The sequence below is a fragment of the Pseudochaenichthys georgianus genome, unplaced genomic scaffold (genome assembly GCF_902827115.2).
Source record: "Pseudochaenichthys georgianus unplaced genomic scaffold, fPseGeo1.2 scaffold_1138_arrow_ctg1, whole genome shotgun sequence".
Lineage (NCBI taxonomy): Eukaryota > Metazoa > Chordata > Actinopteri > Perciformes > Channichthyidae > Pseudochaenichthys > Pseudochaenichthys georgianus.
In genome coordinates, this window is record NW_027262084.1 from 1 (window position 1) to 21,949 (window position 21,949).

General features: G+C 41.2%; 1 protein-coding gene across 1 annotated transcript; it reads right to left on the minus strand.

Moving 5' to 3' along the window:
• Positions 1 to 15,166: 15,166 nt before the first annotated feature.
• LOC117440702 (G-protein coupled receptor 35-like) lies at positions 15,167 to 20,282 on the minus strand. The gene is made up of 3 exons (XM_034076936.1): positions 19,897 to 20,282; positions 17,195 to 17,580; positions 15,167 to 15,317 (listed from the first exon to the last, which is right to left on the minus strand). Exons 1-3 carry the CDS (start codon positions 20,257 to 20,259, stop codon positions 15,167 to 15,169), a joined length of 900 nt encoding a protein of 299 aa, XP_033932827.1. The 5' UTR covers positions 20,260 to 20,282.
• Between the last annotated feature and the right edge of the window lie 1,667 nt (positions 20,283 to 21,949).

Below are 21,949 nucleotides of genomic sequence, written 5' to 3' on the forward strand. Positions count from 1 at the left end.
ACTACTGGATCATCTATCAACAAGGATATGTCATGTTGACGGATAGTACGTTTCTCACTTCGTCGTTTTATCTCAGTATCTATACAACGATGCAACTATTTTTATGGCGTTGTTCTCGAGGGACGCGTCTGTCTGTAGTAATAGCAGGTGAGTTGTTAGAGTACACCTCCCACCTCAGCTGTGACCTCCCACCTCAGCTGTATACCTCCCACCTCAGCTGTGACCTCCCACCTCAGCTGTATACCTCCCACCTCAGCTGTATACCTCCCACCTCAGCTGTGACCTCCCACTTCAGCTGTATACCTCCCACCTCAGCTGTCACCTCCCACCTCAGCTGTCACCTCCCACCTCAGCTGTATACCTCCCACCTCAGCTGTGACCTCCCACCTCAGCTGTCACCTCCCACCTCAGCTGTCACCTCCCACCTCAGCTGTCACCTCCCACCTCAGCTGTATACCTCCCACCTCAGCTGTATACCTCCCACCTCAGCTGTGACCTCCCACCTCAGCTGTCACCTCCCACCTCAGCTGTATACCTCCCACCTCAGCTGTCACCTCCCACCTCAGCTGTCACCTCCCACCTCAGCTGTATACCTCCCACCTCAGCTGTGACCTCCCACCTCAGCTGTCACCTCCCACCTCAGCTGTATACCTCCCACCTCAGCTGTATACCTCCCACCTCAGCTGTCACCTCCCACCTCAGCTGTATACCTCCCACCTCAGCTGTATACCTCCCACCTCAGCTGTCACCTCCCACCTCAGCTGTCACCTCCCACCTCAGCTGTATACCTCCCACCTCAGCTGTCACCTCCCACCTCAGCTGTTCCTTTTCTAAAACCACAAGTCTTTCTGAAACTCTAACAGGAAGCTCTGATGATGTATAGACGCAAACCACATCCAAACGTCTGCTCTCAAACATTCTCTCTACAACGTGCACTCTGCCGACCGCCTTAATGTTAACATTTAGAAAGCCATGAGGTACAAATAAAGTACATGTGGTTGTCTTTTACTTTACACGTACACTCAGACTACAATGGCCGCCTGGCTGCATGTTTATGGCACGAATATCTTTTGTACCTGGGTTTTAAATACGCTGATCCTTACTTGTAATAGAAGGTAAAAAGAGATAAAATAGGGGTTAACGTTGTTCTTTTATATCCTTAAGAGAACTGTGAGATGCCCTTTCGGGGACAAAGGGACTCCCTGCTTGTCATTTCCATTAACTTTTATTTGGGGATTTACAGTCATGCATGAACTCATGCATATCAATAATGTAAAGAGGAAGGAAACCAGGCTGCTTTTAAACAGCTTGAAGTATGTTTAACAGAACTGTACCAGCTGCAAAAGGAACACACTGTCTTCAAAGACCATATCCTCCTTATTTCTGTCGAAATGTTTTTGGTGATGTACTGATAGAGTATTTCTCATGTGCGATCTACCTGCACATCTAACAGAGACGTGAGGAGCAGCTATGACTTTAAAAGCAGCAGCAGCGAATGGATTGGTGGTCTTCCTTCTCTCTGTGCAAGGTACAGTACAGCTACATGTACACAAGTCAGTTAATGCACCTCAGAGAAACTGAGTGTGTCCCCGTGTGGATAGAAATGATGACTGTACATCATCATACATCATTAGCAAACAAAACATGCTTTGAATAATTTCAATCTAGAATTCATCGCTCGGTTGAACTTCCTCCATCGTCCCGCAGTCCTCAACACTTGCCTTTAGCGAGTCTTTCTCCGCATTAGAATACATTTAGAAGTATTTGATAATGTCAGAAATAAGAAACGTAACACAAGCTTGTGTCATGTCTTTTTTTAAGGGATAACTTAAGGTGGGAGTTGCAACGTGGCTAAAAAGCTTCACTAATGAATACTTTTAAATGAACTATGAGTCAAACGAATAAGGGGTTGCTTGGAGAAATGAAAACACAATGATAATCACCTCGCTAAAGTGTACGCTTCTTTTAGAGTACCGTTTGCTTTTATGGAAAACAACTGTTTTTCAGCTGCACCCTGCAACTAACGCTCTTTCTCTCTTTGACTGGAAACAGGACGAGAGATCTGGGCATGACGTGCTAAAAAGGCACCGGGGCGACCACAGTAACAAGTTAGCGCTGTAACTCACTATCAACGCAAGGTGCTATATGCAGCTTTCTTCAATTAATAGCCTCTCAAAACTCTACACTTCAGGCATCATCGAATAAGGATAGACAAAGTTACTGCAGCTCTAAGGCTCCTTGCTGCTGACATCTTTAACCTCTTCGACTTCAAATCCAGCCATGTTTAGACTGTTACATTCACTCATGCAGCTGCGGGTTCCCTGTAACAGCATTTTAAGTATTAGTAGTTATTATTATTATTATTATTATTTAAGTAGTAGACACAGTATGACTGAACATTGGATTTATGTTAAGAGTCATTTAGAAACATGACTTTAAATAAATACTCATGTGGTTTAGTGGATATTGTAGCTTTGATAAATATCTACTTTCTGCTGAGAAGCCAGATGCTTTCTTTTACCTGACGATGAGGAGACCAAGGTGCAGCATGCAACCTTTGTGTCGACTTTTGAAAGCAATTAGCCGTAAAATACTTAGAAATAAAGTTATTTCTTATCTTAAAGTCACACGCCTCGATGTTCTGCTTTTCTTTGAAGTTTCCATTCCCGCCCTGCAGCAGCCGGATCCCTGAGAGAAAAGCAAGCCAGAAAGAAGACTCATTGTTCTAAAATACGATTAGTCTTCCCTAATATTTTATTCTGATCTTTTTCTAAGGTTCGAAATCTAAGTATTTATCTTAGTATTTATCAGGTAAATACTGCGTTAAACACTCTTAAAAATGCTGGGTTATTTCTATAAACACATTGCTGGGTTGATTTGGCTGGGTCATAATTATGGGTTATTTGGGTACTGTAAACACACTGGTGGGTTGTTCATGCTGGGTCAAAGGGGTTATTAGGGCTTCAATTGCAGTTGAACACTTGCCTGGGTTATTTTTAACCCAGAGGTTGCTTTATTCATTTTCCCACTTCTGAATCATTCTGGAACCATCTTTTTGTCATTTCTCACAACACAAGGTATGTAACCTATATTTTATCACTATATTTTACCTATATTTATATAATTATACAATTCTGTAACTTATTGAATCACTAGTAAGTGATTTTGAAAAACCACTACAACCACAACAGTGATTTTTCAAAACCACTAATCAGCCAGTGATTTCACAGAATCACCATGTTCTTGCACACTGTAAGACCGAACATTACAAGCTTCTGAAAGCAAATTGATTGTTTTAACTCAAACATTTCAAAAAGTTAATTCACCGCTAATTTTCTGATGACTATGAACTGATTTATTATTGTGTACAGTGTTCAACCACTTTGGGACATATTGGTAATAGTACTCAAACATTTTTAATGAATCTGTCTGACGCTGGTCTGACGTCATCACGTATGTGCTCCGCCCCCGACTTGCCGAGACGTAGATCCTTCACCACATGCTTCACCAGAGTCCGCCCGCCATTATCTGCTCGCCTCTGTTGAAATCGCTCAAACTTTTAAGAATACTTTGCCCACCGTGCTCTCACTGCCGGAATCGTGATCCTTTTTAGGCCGCACTACTCTGGTGAGTTATGTCTTGCCTTTGCACAGTATTTAAATGATGTGTTATTCATTTCTGTATCTAATGCACTTTGTGTCGCATGGTGTGTTTGTTTGATTTGAGCTCTTGTTAGCTAGCCTACATTTAATATCTGCCTCACTTGAAAAACGATTTAACTTACGTGTAAGACAGTATTTTTATATTGTTTTAAGTTATATCTCAAAGTGGAACGTTTGTGTTGCAATAGTTTTCTGGAAAAGTCGAACCTAAAATGGCGGCAGGCGGCGCGTTTTCTTTCTTCTTTTTGTTACCGCATGTTTTATTAATTTAGAGGACTTACGTTCATTTGATCCACTACCATAACCGTGCGTTCTGCATGTTTGTAAAAGCAAGATAACTTGAAACACTAGACTATTCATTTTACAAGGTAATTTATACCCCCCAGCGTTTTCAAATACATGTAACTCGGCAAAGGTAACGATCGCACAGTGATGATTTTAATAATTCTATAATATGTGGAATTTCAGCTTTAATCTGATATCTTATCTTGGTTTTTAAATGTTAAGAAGCCCTGAGACAAAGTTTCGTGAACAAGAACCCCTCGGTACCGACGGCTGCCGGATTTAACAGATTAATAGTCTAGTGTTTCAAGTTAGCTTGCTTTTACAAACATGCAGAACGCACGGTTATGGTATAACGTTAGTGGATACAATGAACGTAAATCCGCTATGCCTCTAGTCTAAGTTAATAAAACATGCACAGACATGCATTCTGTAACAAAAAAGAAGAAAAGCGCTCCGCCTGCCGGCATTTTAGGTTCGAAAATAGTGTTTCTCAGATCATTTTGTGAAAACTTTGCAACCCAGCTAACCTTCAATGTTTTTTCTCTTAAGGAAACTGAAGCAACTGGCAGATATATGGCTTCTTCAATCGGGTAAGCCTCACAATGGAGAAACTGTGACGCGCTGGGGGGGGTGCGAGTGAAGCCTCGCAGCAGCGCAACTGTGGCATGCCATGCTTACGGCCCCTACACACACGGCGGCGGGCTTGTCTGAAGCTCGACCAACAACCACTCACATGAATATCCCGCCCAGGACACACAAGCACGCGGTTTGATTGGCTAGAGCTTGTACTGGCATATGATTTGATTGTCACAATGCAGTTTGGCATAGCATAACGTCACTCCATTCAAAGTGCAGCGGCGTACGTTGACGCTTCTGCCCATTCACTTTGAATGGGGTGAGGTCACGCTTAGCCGAACTGCATTGTGGGAGCAAAGCATAGCTTTCATGTGATTGGCTGTTGGTCTATCTTCAGACATGCCCGCCGGCACTTGCCGTTTGTAGGGGCTGTTACACTGTAGGTGCGCCGCGTTTGGGGGTGCTGCAGCCCCTTCCCGCTTCCATGTTTATTCCACATGGTTACTAAAATGTGAATGAATATTTAGTGCTCAACACTGAAATTATATTTGTGTTGGCCTGTGAATATTGTTACGTTTTCCAATGGCTTGGAAATGCAACCTTTATGCTGCTGTCTTTGATACAAGGGCAGAGTTACTTGAACATTATAACATTATTATTCCCTTGATTTAAAAGTTAATGCAGACTACCTTTGCCCTGCGGCGCAATGAGATCATCAATGATGAGCTACCTGTTGGAGAGATCCTGGAACGCTGACCTGCCTTGAAAATGGAGTCACAGGTGAAAATATTTTATTTATTACAACTATATAATTATTTTGTGTGCCTTTGTCACTGATAACTTTGACATGTTTACTCAGATTTAGCATGTTATGTTTCTGTTTATCTCGGCTGCCTTCAGTCCACATATACATTGTACTGTGAATTAAATAGTCATTTTATATTTTAGCAGAGTTTCACAGGATAACAAACCTCAACCTGAAGAACCACTTCTATGCGGAGTTGGATAGACATGTCCTCCATCTTCAGAGCCTGTTCAGGAAGAAGGCGGCAAGGAAAGGAAACTGAAGTTCTGGATCGGCTATTTGCCTCCTATGACCTCCAGGTGAGTCGGTTATGCCTCTTGGTGTTTTGTTCTCATACTAGAGTGGATTATCTTTGTCAAAATGTTAATCTCTGCAGTCATGGAAGAACGCTTTCTTGTGATATCAATTGTTGTGGTTATACTGTTTAGCATCCAAAGTAAAACAAAGATATGTTCTCACACTCAAGGAGCAAGGTGACGTCCATGTCCGACGTGCTGCTGTCCTCCGTGCTCTGCCTGCATGTCTGCATGAAGATGACCACGTTTCTGAGGCTGTGGCATGTAAGTCAGCATAATAACTGTATTCAATGTATGTGACAGATCATCCAAAAATATAGTTTATCTTGTTACATTGTTTCAGGAGCTCTATCGCAGGGAGACAATTATTTGAATTTTTATAGTGAAACAATTATAATAAATGATAGATTGAGTTTGAAAAAGTATGAACTGTCCTGGTGTCATCGAAGCTTGATTCTGTCACTGAGGTGTTAATCAAACATTATCTCTTGTGTTGCTCACATCCCGTTCAGGGTCTAGTTCCAAGATTTGAATATTGCCATAAGAATTGTAATTATTGTAAGGTACACAATGGACATGTTGAATATAATCTCCCTTTACTTCAACACTTCAGAAGTGTTGAATATTCTACTTTAGGATTTATTTGAAATTAAGCTCTTTAGGTTTCAGTGTAAAAGATGGGCTCACGTGATTTAATAAAATACACAATCATGAGGGCTTTCTTTCCTGCAGCATCAGTGTTCAATACAAAATAATTTCTAGTGTTCCCCATATTTTTTTGTTTGTGTAGTAGGGAGAGATTATACTGTAAATACATATTCAGTTGCCAGTTTATTAGGTACAACTGGCTAATAGTAACAGTCTAATACAGTGATCAAATGAATCCTACCCTTATGAAGGTTATACATGTTTTTTTGTTGAAAGCATTTATGTCAACTGATTGGTTATTTTGGAGGCTGACGTTTCTGGTGCTGTAACATTATGTTGTGCAATGCTAATAGGCGTTTCCTTAAACCCACGTTAGGCACAAAACATACGGTTATTTGATGTGATATGTCACTGATTTATTTTTCAGGAAACACATTTCTGAGAGAGGCAATTTGGGTAACGTGTATCTGTTCTTGTCATCAGGTGGAGCAGTCTGATGATCCAGACACAGAGGACATCGCGGTCGGACTTCTCATGATCAGAGCCAGGTCAACAGACACCACGCTCTTCTGCCCAGAGAGCATCGCTGTTGTCATTGAGGGTAACGGAGTTATCCAACTCCCCACACTGGCTGCCGCGTTCATCCTGCTTTTTGCACTGACCTTTGCCCTCTGACCTTTGCCCTGCATCTGAGCTACCCAAAAGACTTGGTCAACACTTTCGACTTCACCCAGAAAGTGTTGATGGGCCTGGATGAGGGGACCTTGAAGCCCAGGGTGTTGAGCCTGAAAAAGCTTTTGGCAGTTTAATCCTACCAACAAAGTTGCACTTTAACAATCACACACACACACACACACACACACACACACACACACACACACACACTCTGTTCTCCTCTGTTTACATCCTGCTGCTTTACATCTGTGTTCTGTTGTGTTCATTGACAGATTTGTTACGGTTCAGCTTCAAGTTGAAGGACTGTTCGTAGATGTTGTTTTATATGTATTGGGTCTTTATGGCCCATGTGTTAAATTAATACGCAGAACTGTTCCTGAAAATTGTGTTCACTCAAGTGATGGTTAAAATACACAGATATTTCTCAAGGCCCTAACACTGTTTTTAAGGTGTTTTTTTAATTTATTTAAGAGTTAAATATATTGAATTTGTATTGTGCTAAAGTGCATTGTTCTTTTGTAGTGGAAATGGAATGTGGGCGATTTGCCAAAACTGTTCAAATTATCAATAAATGCATTTTTATATATACACGGTGTGTTTGGAGACAATTCATTATACATTATTATTATATTCTATTTAGTCCAACAATATAGTTAATTTCAATCACTAGCTTGGGTCAAATGAACAACCCCGCACATGGGTTAAAATGATCCAGCCCAGCGTATGGGTTAAGACGACCCAGCGCGTGTTCTGTCCTATAGTGACTCAGCAGCTGGGTTATGATTGGGTTATTTTTTAACCCAGTAGTTTTAAGAGTGAAGGTTAAATACACTCCTGCATGATGTCCTACGGCAACATTATATGTTTTCGTGCCTCTGTTCACTGGAAACAATATTAAACCCAGTTAGAAACACACATCAGAACATTCCTGTCTGTGTGCATCAATGTAATATAAAATAGTAAAAAGACGTGTTTGATAATGCTAAGAAAGTCTGTCTCCTGACGAGTCGTCTGAATGTTTCTGGTGTGCTCTGTGCTTCAGCGGTTCAGGGTCTGGATGACTGGGGAGTGGCTTTCTCTTCTACTGACATCTGTGCAGTGAAAGGATCAACGGTGGAGATGAGATGCAGCTTCACATTCCCGTCCAGATGGAAAGGAAGTGTTAACACAGTTAAGAAAACATTCTGGTTTACTAAACAGAAAGGTGGTGAACCTGTAGATGTGACCACAGACGCAGAGTACGCAGGTCGTGTAGAGCAGTGCTTCTCAAAGTGTGGTCCGCGAACCACTGGTGGTCCGTGAGCGCCCCCTAGTGGTCCGTGAGAATATTGGTAACATTTCACATTTGAAATGAATAAATACATTTAAATTTTCCGCACTCTCGCGGGAATATCTCCGCAATGGAGCGAGCTTAAGTTTCAATTATATTGCATGACATAGCCCAGCGCAACACCTTCGTCACACATGTTGCCACTTGTTTGTACCATTTTCAGGCGATTTGTAATCTGTTCTAGAAAAACGATGTGATTTTGGATATTTGTGGAGTTGGGTGGTCCGCGAGTGTTTTTTTATTGGTTAAGTGGTCCTTGGTACGAACAAGTTTGAGAAACATTGGTGCAGAGGATCGCTGTGGAAACAACATCTGCACTCTGAGCATCAGAAACCTGAGAGAGAGCGACTCGGCTGAGTACCGGTTCAGGATCACAACAAACCGAGACGTGTATGCTGGTGAGCCGGGCACTCCGTCTGTCACAGTAACACTTTGTGTGTATGTAAGTTAGCTCAACACTGCAGTGCATGTTACTGCATCGACTACACGTACGATGACAGTTCAGTTTAACATGTTTGCTCCCTCACAGGTCTCCAGGTGAAGGTGAGCGAAACAAGTGCCTGCAGAGGAAGCTGTGTATATGCAACACTGACGTGTCTCAGCAGTTGTCCTCCAGCTTCTCGTCCTCCCTACATCCGGTACAAGTTGACTGAAATCACCAGAACAAGGAGATTCTCTTAATGGCTATTTCTACCCCAAAGAAAGCTCTGCCTGTGCTGTTAGAGGATATGAGAATTCCCCCTCTCCTTCAGTGTGTGAGTTCACTTAGTCTTCCACCAACATGATGCCTTAGCTTATTGCATAAAAGGGAGACACTGTCCCCAACAACACATTCAGCCCTGAGTTTACATTTTCATAATGATTAACCAAAGATATTTCATTGTTCAGGTGTTGATGGGCAAAACTGCGAAACTGTGGCTTACAGTGAAAGAAGCATCTGCGCCTTCAAAGGATCCTCAGTGGACATTTCCTGCACGTACAGCAGTTATGAAGATGTTCAATCTAAATTCTGGTTCAGTCCTGAGCGTAGTCATCAGGACCAAAGTGGAGACTCCCAGTATGCCGGTCGTGTTCAGATCCTTGAGACAGAGAGAGGACGCTCCACTCTGAGGACCTCCGACCTGAGAGACTCAGATTCAGCTCAGTCCTCGCTCGCACGTCATCAGCCTCGCAGCTATTCAACAATTAATATGTTTACGAAACAAAAGTTTACATTGCTATATCAAATTCTTCCTAAACCACCAACCATACACCAGCCAGCGTTAGAGATGTTTGGACCTCACATGTCTTTACATTAACAGTTTTTAGAGATGCATTTGACTTCAGAATGCAACCTATGTATGTGCATGTGTACATGTGGGTATACATATGAGTATATGGGTACAAGTATTACTGTTACTATTCTTTATTCCCTTATCTATACATTTTCTTTTAATATTATCTTCTATATTACTTTACTTTTACCTATACAGGTATCTATCTTATTTATTTAGTTAGTTATTTATTTGACTAGCTAGGACCGGGAGGGAAAGGGGAAAAATAAATACAAATATTGACTGTATAAATGTAAACTCATTGTGCCTGACTCAATACAAACAAAGTTAAAAAAGAATGCGACCTTTGGGGAAGATTTCTGTAATTCTTAATTATTGCAACAGAAAGTGAAATTGCAATTTCATTTTTTTCTAATAAGGTAGATAGTTTTGAAGTTAGCACGATTAGCACAACAAGTCAGAGCAGTCGCCGGTTCTTAATGTTTTGTCACTTACAAAAATATATAATAGTGATTATCACTTTCCCCATGGTGCTGCTTGATAAGTATTCAGTATTCATTCCTTTAGTTTGACAATGGCCCTTAGTGAAGGGAACGTTGTGATATCGGAAAAGGTGTGTATATTGCAATATCTTAAGATGTAAATTAAATGGGACTATTAAAAAAGACTGCTCTTCATCTATGAGCCCCCCACCCTGACGACAAAGAGCCCCCCTATAACAAAGAAACCGCTGGACCAAGTGATATAATATAGTGTCCTTTCAGATGTTTCTTTGACTCATATCCAGCTCTGCAGGTGCAGGTGGTCACAGCAGCAGTCCAGCAGCCTGATTCAACAGAGTGTTAACCTCAGCATCTTGTCCTTCAGCGTAGCACAAGCCTTATTTTATGTGTTTTTGGAAATGTTATTATTATTTGTCCTTATGAAATATGTTTAGTCATAGATCTTGTAAAGGGGTATGCTCTTGGTTGCTTTCTCTTTTTAAATTGTTAAATTCTTTTTTAAGTTGTGAATTGTCTTTTAATTCTGAATCAGTATTTGTAAATACTTTTGCAGTCCTTTTGACCAAACATTGTCATTATTATCCATTTATGTTTTCATATTGAGTTTAGAGTATGTCTAACCCAGTGGTTCTCAAACTGTTTCTGGCATCCCCCGCTTTGAACAGGTGGGCCTTTTCAAGCCTGTTCCTCGCCGCTCCAATGAAATGGCCAAGCTTAACATGGTCAAATGTATCGTTCTATAAGAGGGGTCTCCAACCTTTTTTAGGATGAGGGTTACTTTCAAAAGATAAAACAAGTCGTGAGCTACTTTTACTCCTCTTTTTTGTTTTTTTGCAGTGTATATATTTAGCACATTTTAACATTATTATATGCTACCTTTAACCTTTGAGTGCTGTTTGGGTCTGTGGGACCCGTTTGCAGTGAAAAGAAAATGTATGATTTTTAATAAAATGTTGAAGTTAAATGCATCAATCTGGAGCACTTTGAGCACAACATAAATGTATGGCTACATCTCTCAACACTCTATGAAAGGGAGCTGTATACTTTTCACTAATCCAAACATCTTTAGAATATGATCACAACCAATAACAAAACATTTAAACTTGTTTATTCTTATCTTATGTTACCTAGTTAGCATTCTTTCTTTTTATTTATGCATTACTAATCACTCCCCTTTTAAACTGTTTACTGTCCTTTAGTACACATTGGAATGATTTCTTACTTTATGTTGTACAGGCTATATTAAATAGATAAAGGTGTGTTTTTTCTCTCTCTCTCTCTCTCTCTCTCTCTCTCTCTCACAGAGGCTGTGTGCTCCTCCGTGGCGATGATGGCTTGCGTTAAAAGATAATAATAAACATAGGCCTATTTGTAAAGCGGGGGGACACAAACGGGATTTCGAAAAGTGTCACGGTTAAACTCCTTATGAAGTGGTGAGGTGCCGCTCCACATTGCTTTTCTTCCCGACTGCAACGCTGTTGTGTGTGTGTGTGTGTGTGTGTGTGTGTGTGTGTGTGTGTGTGTGTGTGTGTGTGTGTGTGTGTGTGTGTGTGTGTGTGTGTGTGTGTGTGTGTGTGTGTGTGTGTGTGTGTGTGAGAGCGTTTCACATGTGTGTATGAGAGATTTTTACATATCGCGGCAAATGACTTTGGTTTCAGTTGTGTGTGTGTGAGCAGGCTCGGATTGGCCATCAGGAGATTCGGGACTTTTCCCGTTGGGCCGCTGCCGCTGGAACTGGCATAGGTGGGCCGTGGACTTTCACAGCGCCGGTACCGCATCCGCCGCCGCAAACACCCGCCGTTGCGAGGCTTTGGCGGCTCCGGCAGGTCCGGTGCAGCGGTGCTATGAAAGTCCACCGCCGTTGCGAGTCTCCGGCTGTAATAATCCACAACCGCCGCGAGGACCCAGGTTCGATTCCGGCTTGGTCCAAACATTTTTTTTTTGTAAATAAAAAAAAAGAATCTCCCGTTCATCGCGTCCATTCGCGACCCACCTATCACATCTCTGCACCCCACCAGTGGAGCGCGCCCCACACTTTGAGAAACGCTGGTCTAATCCATCTGCTTTGCCCTTTCAAGTGTGCAGTGTATTTTCTATCAAAGAGCACTTAGCTGTTGTGTTTTCATTAGTACATTGTACTGTATGTGTTTTGTCAAACCAGTCTCATAAAAAAACGTGTAATAACTACGTTGGTCCACAACGTAGGACGTAGTATTTCTACAAAAACGCCTCTGAAATTGTAAGATCCCTACGTTTTTTTTCACCATTCATTCCAATGGCTGGCGTATACGTCACGTGATCTTCACATTACTCCCTGCAGGAAAAAAAAAACATGGCAGACATTCGTTTTATTCTCGGTGGAAAATGCCTATTTTAGAGTCAGTTTGGCCATTAAAATGCGTTTTGATGTCATTTGATGCGAGAAATATGAGTTGTTATTTCAGATTATGTGTGCAGTGGATGCACATGATCTTTAGTTTGCTAGTTATTACGAAGATTACTTCAGGAAATTGTCACCAAGGTGGTTGCTTGGGATGCTGCTATCGATATTATTTCTGTTATGTTGTGTAACAGTTTAATGGTGTAATCTTTATTGCTACCCCCTTCCCCGTCAATGTATAGTGTTGGTCCACAGCGCAAACGTATTAGTTTAACACCATCCGTATAAATAAAGAAAAAAATGTGAATTTCTTTTTGTAATTTTTTTTACTTGAATTTTTTTTCTTTATTAAATAATAAATCTGATTTGTACAGCATTTTAGTAGGATAGTAGTATTTTAAAGTGTCAAAAATATAATAATCAGACCCTGAAATAGAATAAATCAAGTTTCACTTTAGTTTTTCAAGTAACTCAACTCTAACTCACTCGCTCGGCGTCATCAAAGTTATCTTTCAGGAATATGAGCATGCCCACATTTCCAGGTAGAAGCTGGGATGTTTGGGCGTTTGCGAAACCCCCTGCTGTGGAAACAACTCTCTCGCTTGGTACTGATGTTGCTGGGACAGAGAGATATGCTTTGGCCATGGGCGACAGCAGTGGGTCAAACTGTGCATCGTCTCTCCACCACTTCAACAACAATACAGTGTTTGCCAAGAAGGTGAGGCTTATTGACAGAGATATAAATATACTGTTGGTACTTGTCCATGTCTCCAGGTGTGTACATGTAGCCCTGTAAATACCATGTCCTGTTGTGTTATCTGTTGTTTTATGTTCATGTTGTAACCTGCTTGCTGCCATGTTGGACAGGTCTCCCTTGAAAAAGAGATTGATGATCTCAATGGGACCATCTGGTTGAATAAAGTTTAAAAAAAAAAAATTGAAAAAAAAAAAATCGCGCTATATTTTGTCAGTCTCACGACGGTATTGAGACATTTATTTACCGCGATATCGCGATATTCGATACATCGTTACATCCCTACCCTGTAGTGAAGAGGCGACGAGAGAGAGCATCTTACAGCGTTTACAATCAGTAAAACGAAGTTGACCGTCTACTGCAGCTTTGGTAAGTTCATTTCATGTCATATCTTTTGTTGATCTTCTGTGTTTTGCCTACAGGCTATTGCTCTGCTGGATCCATTGATATTGTGACCTCGGTGATGAGTGTCTGTGTTTTCCTTACACCCCCCCACCTTCTCTCTATCGGAACCATGGATAGCCTACAGCTGTTTGTTTACGTGTTTAAAAAAGCACCAGAAGCTTTTATACACACATCTAAGTTGTTCGTGCTCCACCTCTTTTGTACCGATAAAAACGCCACTGTTTCCGGGCCGAGTGGGGTCTGCAACCTTTTTGACCAAAAGAGCCATTTTGCCCCCTTTTCCACTAATTTCTTTTGTCTGGAGCCGCAAAACATATTTGATAGCTTGATAGCTTATAAAGTTGTATATATTGTTACATCAAAGACAACAACTACAGTTTTCTTGCATTTATTATTTCTTACATTATATAAAACTGTTTACCTCTAATAATAAACAAATAACGCTTATACGGAGAATTCAAAAAAATACACAGGCCTACTTTAAAATCAATCAACACAGCACTTGGGAGTCCTCTGCACTTTGAAATAAATCAAACCTATAGCTGCACCCTAAAAAGAGTGAACTGATTGAATGATGACTGAAGATCGTCAGCCGTCTTCCTCTCCCGTGTTTCCCCTCGATACGTAAATACTTTTCTTTTCTTTGATGTATCCACAGTTCGCTCATCGAGCCGGGGGTCAGGTTATTCGCCTGCGCGGGACCGTAGCAGGATGTGACGCATATTTTAAATGAACTAAAACCGTTTTTTCACAGTATCACCTCAAAATACAAGCTGACTCCGTATCTCTCGGCACTACAATACGAAACATTTTCAACCGTGCAACAACATTTAAATAGTCCTACAAATATTTTTATTTTATTTCCTTCTTACCTTTGTCTAAGCCAGTGTTTCTCTCTTTTTCATACCAAGGACCACCAATAAAAAAACACTCGCGGACCACCTAACTCCACAAATATCCAAAAACACATCGTTTTTTACAAATTGCCTGAAAATTGTACAAACAAGTGGCCACATGTGTGACGAAGGTGTTTATCTGGGCTATATCATGCAATCGAAAGTGAAACTTAAGCTCGCTCCATTGCGGAGATATTCCCGCGAGAGTGCGAACAACTTAAATACATTTATTTATTTCAGATGTGAAATGTTACCAATATACTCACGGACCACTAGGGGGCGCTCACGGACCACACTTTGAGAAGCACTGGTCTAAGCTCAAGGGAGCCAGAGCAGAGGGCTTAAAGAGCCGCGGGTTGCCGACCTAGTTATTAAAGATCCTTGTTTTATTATAAATGTTTGTGTAAAGAAAGGAACAAAGAGTGCTGTTGTCTTACTGCTCGTCGTCCCTAACGATCACCACTGACTGAAAAACTCTCATACACGATGTAAAACATTTAAAACACAACAAAATAGAAAACAGCAATCTAGAAAACACAGACTGATACGTGGTCTGCAAAAGCACGGGAGAACAAGTCTTTAAACGAGATGTAAATGTAAACAAAAACATCTCTGTGTTTCATATTATTTTATTGAAGAGAAAAGGGCCGTCTGCAAACAGAAACCTCTCGTCTCGATCACACCTTCCCATCCTCCTCCTTCTTCCTGCGGTGTAAGCAGCGTCCGCAGCAGCGTGCGTCCCCCCGGTCCATCTTGGTGATGTAGAGGAGCGGTTCGATGCTGCAGCTCAGGTCCATGATGGAGAACACGCTGATGCTGATCTGGCACCTGAGTTAGAGATGATCAGAACGCTTTCATTACTACCGTGTATATCTCACGTAGGAAAAGCTCAAGGCTAGTTTATTTATAGCACTTTCAACACAAGGCCATTCAAATTGCTTGACACACACGAAGGACATGAAGAGCGTTAAGAGACATATTATGAAATGGCATTTAAAAACACTCATTGAAAACCAAAGATATATAAAACATGGATAACAAAGATACATGAATACAAGTCACAGAGCAGAGATACACACATCTGAAATGTTTAACTCGTTGCTCACTTTTTAGCAGAAATAGTTTTCTTTCTACTTTCTTTCTACTTTCTTTCTTAACTCGTCCTTTAAGTGTGTCATGCTAAACGAACCCACTGTTCTGTAACGGTACGTCCACACGGCAGCGTGCGTTGAAGCTTGCCGGTGGGCGTGTCTTGTGCGCGACCAACAACCAATCGCATGCATCTCCCGCCCCGGACACACAAGCACGCGGTTTGATTGGCTTGAGCTTGTACTGGCATATGATTTGATTGGCTGGCGCTTCCGTCACGCTTCAAAAGTTGAACTCTTCTCAACTTTCGAAGCGAGCAACGGAGGCAAAGCGGGACGTCAAGTGCCGTAAGTAGCAGCACCATCTGCATCATACTTCTCACACAGGAATATACGGAAGCATCTTATGTTCAGGTGGTTTTTAAAAGAAAGAGTTAAAGGTGGGGTAGGTAAGTTTCAGAAACCGGCTCGAGATACACTTTTGGTTATATTCCATGGAATGCTCTGAACGTCCGATAGCAATGAATATTTTAGATTTTTTTGCTATACTTTATTAATCCCTCGTGGGGTGCCTTGCTCAGGGACACCTTGGTAGCACTTGGTCTTGCCGGGACTTGAACTGGTGACCTTCCAGTTGCCAAGCCAACTTGTTGTTGAGTTATTTGCTGTTAACGTATTTTATACCCCAGTTACTAAAGACTCTTGGTTTATGATTCAGTCTTCGTTAATAAAGACAAATATAGTTTAGAGAGAGAAAAGGGTCGTCTGCAGACAGAAGCCTCTCGTTCCTGCTCGAGCACACCTGGCCATCTTCTCTTTTATGGGTCTAGCTTTGAAAGATTCTTGGTTTATTATTAATCTTTGGGAAACTAAAGAAACATTAAATAAACCAAGAGTCCGGTTGTCTTACGGTACGTCCACACGGCAGCTTTAGACGAAGCTTCCAACGCTTCTCTGCCCGTTGACTTTGAATGGGGATGACGTCACTTTGCCTCGCTTTTCGCCGAACTGCATTGTGGGGGAGCGAAGCGAAGATTTCCAGGATTTTCAGGATTCAAAAGTTGAGCAATGTTCAACTTTTGAAGCTGAGCTGGAAGCGCCAGCCAATCAAACACGTTTATGCAAATCTGACGGTAGAAGCGCTAGCCAATCAAACCGCGTGTAAGCAGGGAGAACCAGACCGCAGTTCATTTCCTCATATTCCAAACGAGAAATTACGGTAGCAAATCACCCGGTTCTTTACGACCAGAACTATTAACGGGATACAAACCGGAGGAACCAGCATGGAGGGAGGTGGCAGAGACAGTGGGGAAACTGGTAGGGTTTCGCCTGTTTGGGGAGTTTATATATATATATATTGCTCGCATAAAATCCCCGGGGTTTTTTGCGTTGTATGTCGGGGGCGGGAGATTCATGTGATTGGTTGTTGGTCGCATTGCTCGCAAAAAATCCCCGGGCTGTCAGACACGCCCAGCTCCAAGATATTCAAGATTTTTTCAAAGCTGCTGTGTGGACGTAGCGTAACTGCTCGTCCCTAACAATCACCACTGAATATCTCCATGTTGATTGGTGGATTAAAGTAAACAAAAACATCTGTGTGTGTTGAATATCCGGCACCTGAACGCCACGAAGCTGTAGTAGGACACGAAGGGCATGAGAGCGACGGGCGGCAGGTAGTTGGTGACGATGATGGCGAGGATGATGAGCACCATCTTGAAGGCCTTCCTCTTCACCGGGTGCATCTCCTCCTTCCCGGACACGCAGCGCCGCAGAGCCCAGATCACGGACAGGTTGCAGAACACCATGAGGGCGAAGGAGAAGAGGATGAGTCCGCTGAAGAGCTCGTTCACGCTCATGACCCCCAGGATGCTCTTGGTGAGGGCGTAGGCGAGGATCAGACCCCACACCACCGCCGAAATCCCAAAACGGATCTTATTGTCCCGGTTTCCAGTGAAGAGGATGGGATGGACCACGGCCATGTAGCGGTCCATGCAGATACACACCTGCAGCAGAATGCAGACAATATGTATAGTATTTACTTCTTACATGTTGAACCCGAATATCTGTACTTTCTACTTCCTACATGTTGAACTCAAATACCTGTACTTTCTACTTCTTACATGTTGAACACAAATACCTGTACTTTCTACTTCTTACATGTTGAACTCAAATACCTGTACTTTCTACTTCTAACATGTTGAACTCAAATACCTGTACTTTCTACTTCTTACATGTTGAACTCAAATACCTGTACTTTCTACTTCGTACATGTTGAACTCAAATACCTGTACTTTCTACTTCTTACATGTTGAACTCAAATACCTGTACTTTCTACTTCTCACATGTTGAACTCAAATACCTGTACTTTCTACTTCTTACATGTTGAACCCAAATACCTGAACTTTCTACTTCTTACATGTTGAACTCAAATACCTGTACTTTCTACTTCTCACATGTTGAACTCAAATACCTGTACTTTCTACTTCTCACATGTTGAACTCAAATACCTGTACTTTCTACTTCTAACATGTTGAACTCAAATACCTGTACTTTCTACTTCTTACATGTTGAACTCAAATACCTGTACTTTCTACTTCGTACAAGTTGAACTCAAATACCTGTACTTTCTACTTCTTACATGTTGAACTCAAATAGCTGTACTTTCTACTTCTCTCATGTTGAACTCAAATACCTGTACTTTCTACTTCTAACATGTTGAACTCAAATACCTGTACTTTCTACTTCTTACATGTTGAACTCAAATACCTGTACTTTCTACTTCGTACATGTTGAACTCAAATACCTGTACTTTCTACTTCTTACATGTTGAACTCAAATACCTGTACTTTCTACTTCTTACATGTTGAACACAAATACCTGTACTTTCTACTTCTTACATGTTGAACTCAAATAGCTGTACTTTCTACTTCTCACATGTTGAACACAAATACCTGTACTTTCTACTTCTTACATGTTGAACACAAATACCTGTACTTTCTACTTCTTACATGTTGAACTCAAATAGCTGTACTTTCTACTTCTTACATGTTGAACTCAAATACCTGTACTTTCTACTTCTTACATGTTGAACACAAATACCTGTACTTTCTACTTCTTACATGTTGAACTCAAATACCTGTACTTTCTACTTCTTACATGTTGAACCCAAATACCTGTACTTTCTACTTCTCACATGTTGAACTCAAATAGCTGTACTTTCTACTTCTCACATGTTGAACACAAATACCTGTACTTTCTACTTCTTACATGTTGAACACAAATACCTGTACTTTCTACTTCTTACATGTTGAACTCAAATACCTGTACTTTCTACTTCTTACATGTTGAACTCAAATACCTGTACTTTCTACTTCTTACATGTTGAACACAAATACCTGTACTTTCTACTTCTTACATGTTGAACTCAAATACCTGTACTTTCTACTTCTTACATGTTGAACACAAATACCTGTACTTTCTACTTCTTACATGTTGAACTCAAATAGCTGTACTTTCTACTTCTTACATGTTGAACTCAAATACCTGTACTTTCTACTTCTTACATGTTGAACTCAAATACCTGTACTTTCTACTTCTTACATGTTGAACCCAAATACCTGTACTTTCTACTTCTCTCATGTTGAACTCAAATACCTGTACTTTCTACTTCTTACATGTTGAACTCAAATACCTGTACTTTCTACTTCTTACATGTTGAACCCAAATACCTGTACTTTCTACTTCTCTCATGTTGAACTCAAATACCTGTACTTTCTACTTCTTACATGTTGAACTCAAATACCTGTACTTTCTACTTCTTACATGTTGAACTCAAATACCTGTACTTTCTACTTCTTACATGTTGAACTCAAATACCTGTACTTTCTACTTCTTACATGTTGAACACAAATACCTGTACTTTCTACTTCTTACATGTTGAACTCAAATACCTGTACTTTCTACTTCGTACATGTTGAACACAAATACCTGTACTTTCTACTTCTCACATGTTGAACACAAATACCTGTACTTTCTACTTCTTACATGTTGAACTCAAATACCTGTACTTTCTATTTCTTACATGTTGAACTCAAATACCTGAACTTTCTACTTCTTACATGTTGAACTCAAATACCTGTACTTTCTACTTCTCACATGTTGAACTCAAATACCTGTAACATCAATATACAGCACTAACTTGCTGCCTCTTGTTGTTGTTATGTTATTTCCATTAAAGCACTTATCGCTTATCATTCTTATACTTCCGAGGACTTGGAGATGTAACCCTGCGCTGGTTGGTAATATTTTCAGGAACTCACCAGATACAGCGGCGCCACGTCTTTGATCCCGTATGCAAACCTCTGGAAGTACCAGATGCGCTGGTCGTCCAGCAGCAGCCGGTTCACCATCTCGATGGGCGTCACGAGGCAGAAGAAGGCGTCCATGACGGCCAGGTTGAAGATGAAGATGTCCGAGGTGCAGGCGTCGCTCTTCCTGGAGGCGATCTGCCAGAGAACCAGCACGTTGCAGGGCGTTCCCACCAACAGGTTGAACACCTTCACCCCGAAGTAGAAGATGAATCCGTACGGAGCCACGGAGCAAACGGAGAACTGGAACCACGGAGGAGGTCCACGAGAGGAAGAGTTCAGGAAGAGGGTGGAGGTGGAGTTCATCATCGTCATCGGGAAGGAGTGCTGATGGTGCACGGAGACGATGGGATACTCTTTCAATTAAAGATATGCAAAGGAAACATGTTACAGCTTCTGTATGTTATTACACACGTTGCATCGTTGGAGGAGCTCAGGTCCGAAGAGTCCATTTCTACTCTGGAGCTTACGACAAAAACACCTTTGATCGATCCGCCTGCAGCACTTTCATTAAAACGTGCATTGAAATAATAACGGCTTTTCTTACACATTCTCTTGCAGAACATGCAAAGTTATACACAAATAACTTACGATAGTTAGCTTTGTGTGAGGATTAGCTATCTCACAAGAATCAGGTTTATCACCAAGTGGGTTAATACATACGAGGAATTTGACTTGATGTCATGGTGTACGTAAAAGCAACAAAAACACAGAAAGAGAACTATTTTACGAAAACTATAATAACATTAAAAAATCTGGTAAAATCTGGTAACATATAGCAGCATTCCCATTGAAATAGAATTGTAATTAAATATGTGCAGTAATAAGAAACAAGATATTGTGTACATTGTGCACCCGTCAGCAGAAACACATCAGGACAGCAGAAAGCTCACACACCTTCCAGACTGAAAACTCATCTCCTTCGACTCCACTTCGAGGATAGAATGACTAACAAAGCACTTATATACTAACAAAGGACTGGCTTATCGAAAGCCAGTTGAGGAGCACTTGAAATGTTTGCTCTATGAAACCTGATGTACTTTATGATTCTGTTTTCTTCAAGTTTGTGTCTTATTGGTCGAACGCACTTATTGTAAGTCGCTTTGGATAAAAGCTAAATGTGATGTAAAGTAATTGTGTGCATGAATGCGTCTACGATGTGGCTGAGGTACAGTACAAGCTAGCTATGAGAAAGAAACGGGAGGATAAGGTACGAGTTGATAATATACATTTTAACGTCTAAACTTACGTCATTGCTTTCGATCCAGAAGTCATTTATTATAATGTAAACAAATTGAAGGAACAACAAGTCAAGACATCTGAAGTTAACACTCACACGATATTGTGGAATAAGCAATGCTGCAAAACTGATTTCCTCTAGAACGAATCGTGCAAAAGCTTTTAAATCTCGTGTTTACGAGTTCTGCTGTTTAGTTTCTTGGTAATGAGATATTTAGCATGACATTAAAAAAGACTTTTCAACTCAAGACATCTCGGTCAGCTAAGACCGAAACCACCAGATATTTGACTAACACCAAACTGGGATATTGTCTAAGAGGACTACTTGTATTCTACTCATGCATGCATGCTCCATAAAGGTCCCGTCTTACCTTGGAAGGGTTCCCAGCGCCCTGCAGTCCCTTTGTTCTGCTGAAGGTTTCTGTAAGTAGCCCAACATCAACGAGAACAGAGGTTTATAAACTCTTCCAAAGGGAATTAACCTAGCGTTGGATTGGTCCAGTCTGAAGGACGATGGTTATATCTTCTCAACGATTGGGCAGTAACGCAAAATGAGGTTGCTTCAGGGACTGTGTGGTTTGAAGACGAACACATGGGCGTTATTACAGCTGCAGGGGTTAACATAAATGACCCCCTTGTAATAATGTCTAGTCTTTGAGTAAGTGTTTGCCTTCAGGGCTCAGAACACCTGTTGTTGTCTGGAGCGTCTCTGAGTGTTTGAGTTCATATGCTTTAAGGATATGTCATATAAAGACGTCTGAAGTTT